Raw genomic sequence first — 15507 nt, 5'->3', positions numbered from 1 at the left:
AGAAGGATCACGAAAGGAGATCCGCGGTCAGAAGGATTAAAAAGTTCTTAAGGACATGAAAACTTTCGCAAAAGTTTTCCAGGAAAAGGCGGCCGCGCCTAACAGAAGTAGCCGAGGAGGCCGCCGCCCCGGGAACCGGAGGGGACGATGAGTCCCTGCGGCTGCAGCGGGGGAGAGGGCGCGAGGCGGGCCGCCGCATGAGGTCACTTGGCACCCAACCAGCAGCAGCTGCGCCGCGGAGAGAGGCGGTGTCAGGCTCCGGCTCCAGGGACCTTCCCCGCCCACCCCCTGAGGGGCGTGGCTTCGGGGGGACCTCCCGGCCAATCCGCGCTGCCCAGCCTAGGCCGCGCCCCCAGCGCCCTCCAGGCTCCCTAGTGGTCGGTCCGTGGAAGCTAGAGCGCTCCGCTGTCTTCCTCGCCTGAGGCCACGCCCCCAGCTGTGGCCCGCCCATTTCCCCCCCACCCCTGCAGGATCCTGGCCACTGCTCCGCCCACGCCCCGCCCATAGGGCTCCGCCCAGCGGTTTGAAGCGGCCGGGACCGCAACCCCCTCAGAGTCGCGCGCGAGGCGTGAGGCGGTGCTGAGGATCTGAGGCCACGGGCAGCCAGACGCCGGGACTGTCCAGCGAACGAGCAAGCCAGCGAGTGAGCGAGCGGCGGGAACCCGCAGCCACAGCAGCCCCGGAGCCACAGCCGCAGCCGCCGTCCGCGGAGCCCAGCCCAACCGGCCATGGCGCTGTCGATGCCCCTGAACGGGCTGAAGGAGGAGGACAAAGAGCCCCTCATCGAGCTCTTCGTCAAGGTGAGCGCTCACCGTCCCGAGCGACGCGGGCTGACGTCCCCGCACCCCGAAGCGCCCCCACGCGGCATCCCCGCAGCCCGAGGCGGCGCCGTACCTCCCGCGCTCATTCCCATTGTCTGGGCTCCGCGCCTTCCCGCCTCGCAGCGGGACCTTGGCGGACCCTGCGGGCGCGGCGACAGGGAGGCGACTCCGCAGGGCGGGACGCGCCTCAGCTGCGCCGCGTGGGTACTGTCACCCTCCTCGCCGTGTCCGACCCCACCCCGCCGCGAGCCCCAGCCTCGGGCCGCGGGGCTGATAGCTCACCCAACTTACTGGAACGCTAGCGCCTGGCCCGGGTGAAACTGAAACTTTAACTTTGATACAATGTTAAATAAAGTAAAGGGGAGGAGGGACCCGGGAGCCGTAAACCCAGCAGTTGGGAAAAGTGGTCTAGGGAAGATCCCGAGTTCAGAGCCAGCCTTGGCTGCTTAGTAAACCCAGGGCAAGCCTGGGATAGGAGGGACCCTCATCCCAGCCCTCCTCCCGCATGGGGGAGGGGAGAATTTTTTTAATGCGGGCGTGGTGACTCGGCTATGACCCAGCAGTAGAGGCTTGAGGAGTCCCTCGAGTTCGAGGCCAGCCTGGGTTACAAATGTGAGCCTCCGGACACACACCCAAAACCCAGGCAACTAACTGCAAAGAAGAAGAAAAAAAAAAAAAAAGGAAAAGAAAAGAAAAAGCGAAAAGAAGGGTGGATGCCCCAAGGCTTCCGGAAAATACAGAGATTCCCGACTTGGGTTTTCCTGTCCGGTGTTTTACCACCATCTGGTTTTCTTGTTTCTCTAGCGCGCCTGTTTTCACATGATGCAACCTTTTGGCCGCTTTCGTTTGCTGTTGCCACCTCGGCAGGCAAGCCCGTTTGGTTTGAAAGAAAACCTGAATTCTCCGCTCTCTCGGGCTTAAAAAGGTTCATTCCTCTCGCCCTCCTCAGTTTGTAAACCCTGGAGCTGCCTTCTTCGCCTAGAAACGCTTCTCTGACTGCTCTCCGCGCCTCTCCCTTTTGGGGCGTAGCGAAGGAGGGAAAAGTTAACGCAACAAACATCTGGGTCCCCTGCTTTACTGAGCCTCCTTGGAAACCCTGACGTTCGTTCTGTTAGCCACTAAATATCCAGGCTTAGGTCGAAACTGGCAACACTAGAAGTCCAACAGGCATCCAGTACTAAAGTCTGCCCTTTCTTAGTTTTAATTTGAAAGAGCGGAAATTATCGAAGGATGTGTTCCAGAGATGGAAGGCAGAAATCTGCAGGGTGGTAACAATGTTTGCCTTAGTGTTTTCTGTTAGTTGCTGGTTTTAGAACTTTTTTTTTTTTTTGGTCTAGAGCATCGGCTCTCAACTGGGGGTCAAGACCCCTTTGAAAGATCAAACGGCCTTTTTACAGGGGTCACCTAAGACTATTGGAAAATGCAGACAATTTCATTACAATTCATAGCAGTAGCAAAGTTACAGTTATGAAGTAGCACCAAAAATAATTTTACTGTTGGGGGTCAGCACAACATGAAGAACTGCATTAAACTGTCGCAGCATTAGGAAAGAAAAGGCTTAGGGCTCTCAAAATATCACAATGTCTGCGACTGGAGGTGGCAGACAATACTTTTGAGGAACCTGAAGAAATGGGGAGAGGGTCGTGGAAAACAGCACAAAGAAGGGAAGACGCTAGGCTAGAGATAGCGACGGGACATAATGGTTTCCCTCTTCTTGTGAGAACAGGGTCTTACTCTGTATCCTGTGCTGTCTTGGAACTCATAATGCAGTCCAGGCGGCCTCAGGCTGGGATTATAGGTGTGAAACATCACGTCCGGCAGGAAGGAGCTTTGATAAACTAAACAAAGCCAAAGAAAGCCCCCAAACCGACTCTGAAAGTGTAGATGCTAGTCTGAAGAACAGTGCTTAATGGTAAAACCTTAGAGGTGCTAAACAACTTGGAATTCTAAACTGAGTCTTTTGGAAGGCAGAGGCAGGCAGACCTCTGAGCTGGAGGCCAGCTTTGTCTACATAGTGAGTTCCAAGCTAGCCAGGGCTGCATAGAAAACCCAGTCTCAAAATCAACCGCAAACACAACAATCACACAGATACTAACACTTTATAGCTTCTGCTCAGCGTGCTTTGGGAGGCCCTGGCCAATAAATGATGGCAAGAGAAATGTTTAAAAACTAGGGAAGGGATTGGAGATGTAGCGCAGTGGTAGCATGCCTAGCATGGGCAAGGCCCCATGTGTGACCTTTCAGCAACACAGACACACTGTCTCTCTTGGAAGGGATGTGACAGATGCCTTCTGCCCTGCTCAGTGTTGACTTAATACTTCCATAAGGAGATGGGTGGGGTGCCTTTTCCCAAAGCTGAGTCACTGGCATACCCCTTCCCAGTGGTCCATATTTGTAGTTGGAACCACTGAATTTACAGGCCTTGGAGGTCAGAGGTCAGCCATAGAGTTCTGTGCCCATTGGCTGGGCTGTCCTGGGCCATTTGTTTTCTCTTGAGCTTTTTTTTTGTCTGTGAAATGCTCTTTACCCTTCTGTGCTTCAGTGTAGGCCAATTGTACGCTGATACAGACCCAGTTGGTTGTTTGAAAGGAGAAAGGAAAGGAGAAGGTGGCAAAGGCTGGCGGTTTCGTTTTAAACCCTGACGTGGGAAATGCACCTGGGGAAGACACTCTATAAATAGAGTTAGTTTTGAAAGCCATGAGGGGCGGAAACTGGTTGTCCAGGGTGGTAGCCTAAACAGTGTTAGTGTTTCACCAAGTATCCTGAGTTGGTAGCTGAGAACTTTGTTGGCGTTTTTTTACTTTGGGACATAGGATCTTAGTCTGGACTGAAATAGCTCTGGAGCTCACACCAGTCTCAAACTCATGGCCTCAGCCACCCTAGTGCTGGCTTTATAGATGTGAATCACCACTATGTGGCTGAAAACTTTCTGTGGTTTAAAAAAAAAAAATGCACTCATTGTGTGTCTGTGTATGGGATAGCATACCTTTGGAGGCCATGGAGGAACGTACGAGAGCTAATTCTCTCTCTCCTACCTCACGGGTTCTGGAGCTTGAACTCAAGAGCCAGCCTTGCAAGGCGTGCAATGACTGAGCTGCCTGTCAGCCTGGTGTGTGTGGTGTTAAGCTACCTAGTCTTGGGCAGGAGATTGCTTCTTTTCCCTTCCAGGGTACTAAAACCAATATATGTTTAGAAGCTATTTTTCATCTTCAGCTATGTATGTCCACATCTGGGTGTGGGTATATATATACATATACACGTTTGCAGGTGATCTTGTGTTCAGAAGAGGATGTCAGATCCCCTGGAACTAGAGTCTGGTGGTGTTTGCAGCCCAACACAGATGCTGGGAATTGAACTCTGATCCTCTACAGGTCCTGCTGCATGGCTGCTACCAGCAGTGAGCGAGCACTCGACCCCTGGCCATCTCTCCAGCATTGTTGCTGTTGCTGTTAGCATATGTCTTGTCTGTCCTTTGAATTGGAAACAACACCTCCCTCCTTTTTGTCTTTGTTTTTTTTTTGTTTTTTTTTTTTTTTCTTGTTTTTGTTTTTGGACTGGTTTTCCCTTTGTATCTAAGCTATCCTTGCACTCCCTACATAGCCCAGGCTGTCCTCTAACTTAGAGCAGTTCTGCCTCAGCCTCTTGAGTGCTGACATTACAGGCATGCAACACCCTGTTCTCCTTGAACAACACACCACACCAGAAGAGAGCGAGCATCAGATCCCATTACAGATGGTCGTGAGCCACTATGTGGTTGCTGGGAATTGAACTCAAGACTTCTGGAAGAGCAGTCAGTGCTCTTAACCGCTGAGCCATCTTTCCAGACCTATTTAACCTCTTTTCCTTCATAGTTTAGTATTTCTGATCTTTTTGTGTATCTGCCACATTTTCTACCAATGTATCTTCTTGGCTGTATCTGTAGTTAGGGTCCAAGATTTCTGCTTTTGTAAAGGTGAATAAAAATTAACTCAGGAAGCACAAATGAAAGGAGCAGAGAGGTGATTACTGACCTGTGTGCCTGAGGTCACCCTCTTTTGGTTTATATAGTCATTTGAGACAGGGCCTTACTCTGTAGCCCAGGCTAACCTTAAATTTGTGGCAGTTGTCTCTCCTCAGCCCCCGGAGTGCAGGGATTACACACAGATAGAGAGTAATCAGGAGTTGGAGTTTTGTTTTGCTTTTATGGCCCAGTTTGTGTTGACACCACTGTTTCTCCACTTTGGCTGCATCTGTATGAAGTGGTGTATTTCTTATCTAAGTAGGAGGTAATCTCTCTGCTGGACTTAGTTTTATGGGTCATAATTTAAACTTTATGTACTATCGTTTGAATTAGGTTATCACTATCTGCAGTAGTCCCAAGCTTCTGGAATTGGGAGGGGTTTTTATAGGACGTTAACCTGCAGGGTGAATTCAATGCCAGCCTGGACCATATGGTGATAACCTGTCTCGGAGAGGGCTGGGTTGTAACTGGGTAGTAGAGGTCTTGCTTAGCTTGTTAGGTCCTAGGATTGATCTCCAGTACCACAAAACAAATGGCAAGGTGCTATGTGCTTATGGAGTCAAATATGGTTCATGGTAAGTTAGCTAGACATAAAGATTGAAGTAGGCTTGAACTTGACCCTGAAAACGTAGGGAACTAGGTAGGTTAGAGGTAGCTAAGAAGGAGTTAAGACATCACGTGTGAAGTCCCTCAGGAGCAGCTGGGTCTCTGAAAGGAGGAGCCAGATAGTGTGCATTTATTTTCACAGGCTTTGCTCTCTGGGGACACCCCCCCCCCCCCTGCCGGCCTGCTGTCTGCCCACCTCTTCCTTAGCCCATTTGGGAAGGTGTGAGCGGATCCTGCTGCCAGTCCGAACTGGGAGTTTTTTATGTTTAGTTTCAAGGGCAGACTTCAGTGCTTTCAATCCATTTTCTATAGAAAAGTGGTGCGGAGACCGAACCATTGAACTGAAGAATCAATGTAAAAAGACAACGCTCCTTTGTCTAACTGCTTTGCTCATTTGGGGTGTCCAGAGGGGAACTTAGAATTTGGAAATAGTGTCAACTGTGAGGTCAATGGAAACTGCCTTGCTCCTTTTACCCTGGGCTGTTTCTGGAGACCTACAGCGGGCTGCTTCTGTCCAGTACCAAGGCGGTGATTTGGTGAACTATAAAATTCTGACCGGAGCTCAGACTAAGGATGAGATGGGAGCCTGAGCACAGGGGACGCCTAATGCACTAGTGACAGGAAAGGGACATCAGGTTGTTTTGGAAGGATGCCTGAGGGGTGCCTAGAAGCCAGGAGGGGGGTGGTGAGCAAGACTTCCCCTTCCCCCTGCTTCCCCGGCAGAGGAGGCTCCACTTCTCCTTTTCCGGTGTTTCCGGAGTAGGGAATGAGTCTCTGGGAAATGAGTTAGGCAGTATGGGAAGTGTGATTAAGGCAGGATGAGTTAAGATTTGTATCAAGCAGAACAGAAAACGAGGGTAGGTTTGGTAGGTCAGAGGCCGGGATAGAGCGTGGAAATGAGTTTCCGATGAATATGATGATTACAAACCATCGGAGTATGATTTAGCTGAAATCTAAATTTAGTTCAGAGCATGTGTTTGTGAATTTCTTAGGAGCTTTTAGTTCTGTTGCTTTTTTTGTGAGACTTGGCTCACAAGACCTCAGTGGTCAGTACCAAGTATTAGTGTGAAGAATATCAATTAGCTTTTTTTTTCTTTTTTTTTTTAGTTTTGGTGGTACTAGGAATGGAACTATAGGCAAGCATGCTATCACTAAGTAATGCCACAGCCGTTTAAACATTTAAATTAATTTGAGACAAGGTCTCATGATGTAGCCTTAGCTGACCTGGAACTCTCAATATAGACTAGATTGGCCTTGAACTCAGAGATCCACCTCCCTCTGAGTGCTGAGATAAAAGCAAGTGTTCTGACTCCTGGTCCCTTTTAAAATATATTCGTTTATTTTATGTGTGTGGGTGTTTTGCCTGTAGTGCACTGCATGTGTGGGTGCCTGTGACAAGGAGGCCAGAAGAGGCTGTCAGGTCCCCTGAAACTGGCATTATATAGTTGTGAGCTGCCATGTGGGTGCTGGGACTTGAACCCTGGTCCTCTAGAAGAGCAGCCAGTGTTCTTAACCACTGGGCCATCACTGCAGCCCCAGGTCTGGCACTTCAGATCTTTCTGTTTCAGCCTCAAGAGTAACTAGGACACCAGGCACATCAGTTAGCATTGTTTAGTTTTTCCTCTTTTGTTTTTGGTTTTTCGAGACAGGGTTTCTCTGTGTAGCCCTGGCTGTCCTGGAACTCACTTTGTAGACCAGGCTGGCCTCGAACTCAGAAATCCGCCTGCCTTTGCCTCCCGAGTGCTGGGATATTAAAGGCGTGCGCCACCACGCCCGGCTTTCCTCCTCTTATTTAAAATACAAAATCATGAAGTCATGAAAGTCACCACCTAATATAGGTAAATAAGACAGTGATTAGAATAAGAACATTTAAATTTGAGTATTGTTCGAACAAGAAACAATATTGGAACTAGGGCCAGGTATGAACCCCAGAGCGCACCACATGCTTCTACCCCAGGTGGAGTTTTGTTTCTTTCTTCTTTGAGTATACAATACCGCTCTAAGCAAGAAGCCCAACAGTCTTCCTTTTTTTTTTTGTAGTGATGGTGGTGATATAGGCATGCGTGAGTACGTGTACATGTATGTGTACGTGTGCGTGTGCGTGTACGTGTGCGTGTGTGTGTGTGTTTAAGAAGAACATTTAATTCTCATTGCAATAGAGTTGCAAAACTGTCACTCACTGGGTATAACACAAACACTGAATCTTACCAGCACGCAGCTTGGCTCTTTACTTGTATGTGTGGGAGAAGAATAAATCAAAGCAAACCTGAATAAACAGCAGAGGTGACAGCTGCAGGAAGGCAGAGCCAAGGTTGGGACCTGGGAGGACCCACCAGTGCTCTCCGCAGTTTTCTTGTCGAACAACCAAAGCAGTTGCTTTATTTTGATTTTTGAAGGTGGAGACCAGGTTACAGTAGATGACACAGGTGCGTAGCTGTTAAAAATGGGAGTGAGTTAGGTGTTTGTGCGGTATAGGAACACTGGGGGAGCGGTTGCCTGAGATCTATATACACTAAGAGAAAAAAAAGAAAAGGTAGTTACACGTAAGCAATTAAATGTTGAGCTTGAGCGGAACAGATATGCAAGACTGTAGTGAGAGTTTGGCGAACACGGAAGCATATGACAGGTGCACTGTCTTGTAATGCTTGACCAGAAAACAGAATGTTGCAGTGACTGCAGCAGCCTAAAGTCTAGTGGCAGTCTCCAGCCATCAGTAACAAGGGTGATCCTTGTACTTTATAGTCAGCGGGGCCTTTAATTGCAAATAAAACCTAGTCCTTTTCAAAGACTTTTTATGAATGAGTCCTCGAGAGTTTTTGTGTAATGTTTTATTCTTCCTGAAAGAGTGAAACATGAAGCCTGGTCTGACATGTGATGTGAGTTGAGTTGTGTAAGGAAAACTTACTTAGGTTTATAAAAGAAAATTTGATGTTGTCCGTAGCTATCTTTTCATAAACAGTTCCTCTGTTTGGTTCTTGCTAGATGAAAGCAAATTTTTTTGTTTGTTTGTTTTTAAGATTTATTTATTTATTTTATGTACATGAGTACACTGTAGCTGTCTTCAGACACACCAGAAGAGGGCATCAGATCCCATTACAGATGGTTGTGAGCCACCATGTGGTTGTTGGAAATTGAACTCAGGACCTCTGGAAGAGCAGTTGGTGCTCTTAACTGCTGAGCCATCTCTCCAGCCCTTGCTTTTTGTTTGTTTGTTTGGTTGGATGGTTTGGTTTTTTGAGACAGGGTTCTCTGTATAGCCTTGGCTGTCCTAGAACTCACTCTGTAGATCAGGCTGGCCTCGAACCCACAGAGATCCAGTTGCCTCTGCCTACCCTGGGATTAAAGGAACACAGGACCATCCCTGCCCTCAGAAAGTCCACCCGCAGCTCCAGTCCCCTGCTTTACCAGCTGAGCCATCGAAGGTCACCGATAACATCCAGAGTTATTCAAATAGGTGTTGATGAATTGGTTTTCAGGTAGGAGTTCCCTTGGTGCTCTTTAGGAGAAATCTCTTCTAAAAATTGAAGCTGCTTTTCAGAGTAAACTTTTCCCTACTGTATGTGTGGACAAGGGAGGTGGTGAGATGCAGTCTGCCTAGGATCTGTTGGGTATGTACAGGGATAACGACGGAAGCAAATAGCAGTGACAGAGGCTTAAGCACAGGCCTTTTCTTTTTTTACTTAAGTAGAGTTGGACGATGGATAGATGAGCCATGGTGGATGCAGTAGTCAGCTGCTTAGCACCATCTTTGGACTGTAATACACAGTGTTCTATGTTCCGTTAGTCCAGTGGGAGCTGGGAGTGGTAGTTCGTGCCTGTGATTCTGCACTCCTGAAGCTGCAGCAGGAGGGCTCTTACAAGGTCTAGGTTAACCTGGATTATACAGTATGAGACTGACAAACACACACACACACACACACACACACAAACACACACACACACACACGAGCTGGCTATGGTGGTATAAACATATATATAATCCCAGCACTCAGCAGGCTGAAGCACAAAGCTCTCTAGTTCAAGACCAAAGATTCCATACTCCAAACCAAACAGAATATACTTTACTCCTAAACAGTTAGGGTTGGTGGAAGGCAGATCAGAAGTTCAAGGTCCTAGCTGCCTTAGGTATATGATCTAGGCCAGCCTAGGCTATTTGGGACCTTGTCATAAAAAACACAGAAACCCCCTCACAAACAAAGCAAAACACATTGAAAAGAACTTAGAAATGGTTTTCTATGTGACAGCCTATGTGAGATAATTGATTTAAAGGTGAGTGGAGTGTTTAGGGTTGGAAGGTATTCCTGAGACTCTAAGTGGCTTGTTAGTTGTGTAAAGAAACTCATGTATTAGTTTTGTATTATAGTCTGTACATTAAGTTTATCTAAAGTAGAACTGATACTTACTGGTTGTTGAATTAATTATAAACAATTAGCACACAACTAGCATTTGGGAGGCAGAGGCAGGTTGGATTTGTGAGTTTAAGGCCAGCCTGGTCTACAGAGTGAGTTCCAAGACAGCCAGGGCTGCTACAATTCATATTCTCTCTTTCTCTCCCTCTCCCTCTCCTTCTCCCTTTCCCTCTCCCTCTTCCCTCTCCCTCTCCCTCTCCCCTCTCCCTCTCCCTCTCTCTCTCTCTCTCTCTCTCTCTCTCTCTCTCTCTCTCTCTCTCTCTGTTTGTGTGTACGTGAGTGTGTGTGAGACAGAGACAGAGTCTGACTTGCTGTATAGCCCTGGCTGACCTTGTATCTAGGCAGTCTTACTGCCTCAGCCTTGTTAGTTAAGTGCTAGTATTACATGCATAAGACCCAATGGTTGACTTTTATGTTTTTCTTGTATTTTTATACTTTTATATATGTATGCATGTATGTGCTGTGCCACTTGGCTACATGGAAGTCAGGGATCATCTTGTAAGGAGTTGGTTCTCCTTCACACTGTAGATCCTGGGGTTGAACTCCCAGGATGGAGCAAGTGACTGCTGAACATCTCACTGCCCCTAATTTCTGTCTTTTCTTTTTCTTCTTTTTGAGAAGGGATTTCAACTAGCCCAGGCTGGCCTCAAAGTTCCTAAATAGTCCAGGCTTGCCCTGAGTTCCTGATCTTGGGACTCCAACCTGGGTCATCTGGAGGAGCAGGAAGTGCTCTTGACCTGCTGATGTCCCTCCAGACCATCTCCAGGGCTCTTGATGAGGCATTCCTGCACTTGCAGAGGCCCAGGCTTGGTTTCCAGCCCTCACACGGTGGCTCACATCCATCAGTCTACTCCAGTTCCAGAGGATCCGATGCTACCTTCTGGCTTTCAGGCATTTTCTTGTCTCTTCACAGTGAAGAACTCACATCTTTTAAGTGCCACACAAATATCAAACAGGTGTGTGTCTTCAAGCCCCAAGTTTCTCCACCTTGTCCAGACTTCCTCCTGACAAGATCCTGTACCTCTGTCATATTAAACTCAGGATTTAGTTTCAGCACTGCTCCTTGTCCATCTCCATAACCACTCCTCGTAGCCACTGGCTAATTAGGAGGCCACTGCAGCTTCTAAGGCCCCACTTTCTCTTATCTCTTCTCTACTTGGAGCTGCCGCCATCCTTCTCTAGTGCAGTGGCCTCCAGTGCTCCTTCTTTCCTTCCTTACCCTACCGATTTTCTGTGGGGGATCAGGCTACTCATCTTAAATAGAATTCTAACCCAGACACTTGACCTTTCTTTTGAGAAATGCCATTTTCACTAAGGATAAAATTCTTACAGAGACCTCTGTGGAGGCTGGGGATGGCTCGGGTGATGGTAGAGTGCTTGCCCAGCATGCAGGAAGCTCTGAGTTCCCTGGCATTGCTAAGAAGAGAGAAAGGCGGTTTGGTGGCACACACCTGTTAGTCTAGATGGACCTTCGAGGATCAGAAGGTTGAGGTTCTCAGCTACATAGCAAAGTTGGAGCCAGCCTGGGTTACAAGAGACGCAGAGAGAGGGAGCCAGCCTGGGCTACAAGAGATGCAGAGAGAGGGGGGAGAGAGGAAAGTGGAAGGAAAAGAAACAAGGAAGGGAAGAGGAAGCAAGCACACATCTGGTCATTGCTTGTATCCCTTTCCCCGATGTCTTTCTGTCTCTGTTCAGCACTTAATCACAGCTAAGTCTGCATGCTGTAACGATGAAGGATGTATACAGCTCCTACACCAGTGCCCGAATCCTTATGACACAAAGAAAGGAAACCCAACAGAACCCCTGAACAGCTGCTCATCTGCAAGCTGAAGCCAGGGGTACAGGAAAGGCTCCAGAAGTCGAATGGATTGCAAGGGATTGGAATGGCAACAAAGATGTGTGAAAACACAGAAGTATAGGAGATGTTTGAAACCCGTCTCCCTAGAGTAAGGCACGCTTGCAGCCACAGCGGGAGAGAAGCATTGCTGTAAGCAGTGTGCTTTGAGGATCCACGGTAGATATGTCTCTCCTCTTTTTACTTGCCAAGTGCAGAACTAACTCCTAAGCCACAGCCTGACATTCAAGCCTACAGCCGTCATAGCTGAGACCCAGTGAATGGACACATGTGTCTCCTGCTTCCTGGGCCTTTACCTTAGAAGGCATATGTGTGAGTGTGTGTGTTTGTTTTTAAAGATTTATTTATTTATTTATTTATTATGTATTATATGTAAGTACACAGTAGGTATCTTTAGACACTCCAGAAGAGGGAGTCAGATCTTGTGAGCCACCATGTGGGTGTGGGATTTGAACTCAGGACCTTCGGAAGAACAGTTGGTGCTCTTAACCACTGAGCCGCTGAGTCACCTCTCCAGCCAGCCCGGGGCTTGTGTTTCTTATTCCATGTGGGCTATGCTGCCTGCCTGAAGCCACCTTTCCTATCACATTCCCATTTGTTAAAGTCTCCGTGATTCCCTAAGTCTGTTTACATGTCTTTATTCTTCAGGGTCACCTTTTTGTTACCTATCAGTGGAGAACAGTTTTTTTACTCCACAGGTCCTTGTCATAGTACAGGAAGTTCAGTGTAGGTAGGGCCCCCTGTGGTTCATCTTTGTGTCCACTACAGTATTCCGTGGATCGCCTGCTCCCTGCCAGGCGTTCAGTAAATCTTACTGAAAGAGTAAAGGCACTTAGGTGCAGTTGGTAGGCCCTAACTCTACTGCTGCTGATTTCACTCTAAGTACCCTGTAAATACGCAGTCCTTTGGAAAAATAGCGTCTGTTTGACAGTTGTATTGGATGAATAGTTGACAGACAGTAAAGCACAGGCTGGCTGATGTCGCTGGTGTGTCATTAAAACACTGTTGGTTTAGTGGTGAGATTTTGCCTGATCAGCTGCCAGCTGTATTTCTCTGAAGCCTTGCACTTACTCTTGTGTGACAGTCCTTAGCTGAAAGAGATCTCAGCCTACACAGATAGTCACTTGACTCTAGCTTTTAGGATGGCATGGTGCTTACAGTCTGCTGAGTTTTAGTTATCTTCAAAGGCCAAAGCAATAAATGAAGAATTTTCATTTGGACCCTGGAAAGATGGCTTGTGCTGCTCTTGCAGAGGACCTTGTTTGGTTCCTGTAACTGCCTGCCATTCTTTTTTTTTTTTTAAATTAATATTTTTTATTACATATTTTCCTCAATTACATTTCCAATGCTATCCCAAAAGTCCCCCATACCCTCCCCCCCACTTCCCTACCCACTCATTTCCATTTTTTTGGCCCTGGTGTTCCCCTGTACTGGGGCATATACAGTTTGCGTGTCCAATGGGCCTCTCTTTCCAGTGATGGCCGACTAGGCCATCTTTTGATACATATGCAGCTAGAGTCAAGAGCTCCGGGGTACTGGTTAGTTCAAAATGTTGTTCCACCTATATGGTTGCAGATCCCTTTAGCTCCTTGGGTACTTTCTCTAGCTCCTCCATTGGGGGCCCTGTGATCCATCCAATAGCTGACTGTGAGCATCCACTTCTGTGTTTGCTAGGCCCCGGCCTAGTCTCACAAGAGACAGCTACATCTGGGTCCTTTCGATAAAATCTTGCTAGTGTATGCAATGGTGTCAGCGTTTGGAAGCTGATTATGGGGTGGATCCCTGGATATGGCAGTCTCTAGATGGTCCATCCTTTCGTCTCAGCTCCAAACTTTGTCTCTGTAACTCCATTCTTAATTCCAGAGAATCTGGTGTCCTCCTGGCCTCAGGGCACTGGGCATGCATGTAATACACACACACATACACAGGCAAAACAAACACATGAAATAAAAATAGATTGCTTGAATGTGGCAGGTGGATCTCTGTGAGCGTCAGGCACGCCAGAACTAAGTATTGAGACTGGGGCCTGCCTCCCACCAAATCCCTGGAGTAAAACCAGCCAATCGAAGTAAAATAAGACACAAACAAACAAACAAACAAACACAAAACCTTTTATTTTAAGGAATTTTCAACTTTCTCGTTTCAGGTGCCTTATAGGGTGTGTGTGTCCCACCCTCTTCTCTAACTAGGGAGTAAACTTTGAGACAGGGTCTGTAGCCAAAGCTAACCTTGAGCTCATGTAGTCCAGGATGTCTCAGATGCTTGGCAAACTGTCCCTGCCTCTGGTTGCCGGGATGACAGACAGGTGCCACCTCTGCTGGCTGGCTCTAGGTGACGCTTTGTGTGTATGGTTTTTTAAATTTTGTGCATATGATGTAGGGTCCTCTTCTGCATGCTGGTTAGGCCTTGGAAGATAAACTTCTCATGGTAAACTACAGGAGGAATCTTTCTCTAATGCTAGAACCGAGAGTAGTAAATGAGGACCGAGCTTTCAGGATTTAACTTGATATTTTTCTCCCTATGCTGCTTATATCTTCTATCATTTTATAGAATTTGTACCATTTTTTAATTCCTTATTTTTCTGGCAGCTGTCGCTTTAAATATAGTGTTCTAAGAAGGTTGTGGTGCTGTGCCTCTGTCATTGCCAGATCCTGTCACTTTGTCTCATTTAAAATGATGTCTTAAACAAACTTAGGGCTCAGTGATAGAGCACATTATATTTTGTGTCCTTTTTTTTTTTCAAGAATACAGAGAGGTACAAATTTGTGCCACTTTAAGCAATTTTCATTAAACTAGCCTTTCCTTAGTGCCGGTTGGATGCCAGCAGCTGCTCCAGGCCGAGAGGAAACAAAGCCAGATGCACTCTGGAGCTCCGGGCTGGAGGAGTGCTAGTGTAGGAAGGAACGTTCTGCAGAGTCCCTGAAAGCTTTCCTGGGGAGCCATTGTAATCCCTGGGCCTGGAGGCTTTCTCCACTTGCAGAAGCTTGCCATGAGTGTGTTTAGAGTAGATGTCTGGTCTCTGAGACTTATTTTTGTGTTGCGTTTCCCAAATGCAGGGCAGAAGGAATGCGGAGAAGAGTGTTCATACTTATTCGAGCTGGTACAGATGTTTGTGCAGAGCTGTGTGTAACTGCAGTGTGGATTAACTCATTGGATTGTTAGTCAATGAAATGCTGCTGAAGAACTGGGCTCCCCCACCCCACCCCCCTTTCCACACACTTTATTCCAGAGGCAGCTATCGGGAAAAGAAAGAAACAATAAAAAAAACAACCCACGTGACTGGGAAAATGCAAGCGCTTGTTAAATTCACAAGAGTGCTCATATGAGAAGCCGGATAAATAGGTTGAAGGGTGAAGCACATCTGTAGAGTGTTTGCCTAGCACACCCGTGAGGCTCCGGGTTCGAGCTCCAGTACTATAAACCAAACACACAAATCCCTAGAGAACAAGTGAAAAGAGCAAGCTGGGAACACGAGTGCCATGGCTCATAGCTGTTTTGCTTTAGTGTATCTCAGAGAGGTTCTTACTAACCAGCACCCCCAGAGCTCCCCAGGACTAAACCACCAACCAAAGAAAACACATGGTGGGACTCAGGGCTCCAGCTGCATATGTAGCAGAGGATGGCCTAGTCGGTCATCAGTGGGAGGAGAGGCCCTTGCTCCTGTGAAGGTTCTATGTCCCAGTATAGGGGGAATGCCAGGGCCAGGAAGTGGGTGTGGGTGGGTTGGGGAAGGGGGAAGGGGGAAGGGGGAGGGGGTTTTCGGAGGGGAAACCAGGAAAGGGGATAACATTTGAAATGTAAATAAAGAAAATATCT

General features: G+C 47.6%; 1 protein-coding gene across 1 annotated transcript in view; it reads left to right on the top strand.

Annotated features, from left to right (window-relative positions):
• Positions 1-557: 557 nt before the first annotated feature.
• Clic4 (chloride intracellular channel 4 (mitochondrial)) overlaps positions 558-15507 on the top strand; it is a 58792-nt gene continuing 43842 nt past the window's right edge. Inside the window, exon 1 of the mRNA NM_013885.2 lies at positions 558-800. Within this exon, the coding sequence (NP_038913.1) occupies positions 729-800 (72 nt within the window). The 5' untranslated portion in view covers positions 558-728. The remainder of the gene's footprint in view (positions 801-15507) is intronic.

This window comes from Mus musculus, chromosome 4 (genome assembly GCF_000001635.26).
Source record: "Mus musculus strain C57BL/6J chromosome 4, GRCm38.p6 C57BL/6J".
In the NCBI taxonomy this organism is placed as follows: domain Eukaryota; kingdom Metazoa; phylum Chordata; class Mammalia; order Rodentia; family Muridae; genus Mus; species Mus musculus.
The sequence above is the reverse complement of the archived record's forward strand: the minus strand, read 5'-3'. Positions and strand labels throughout refer to the sequence as shown.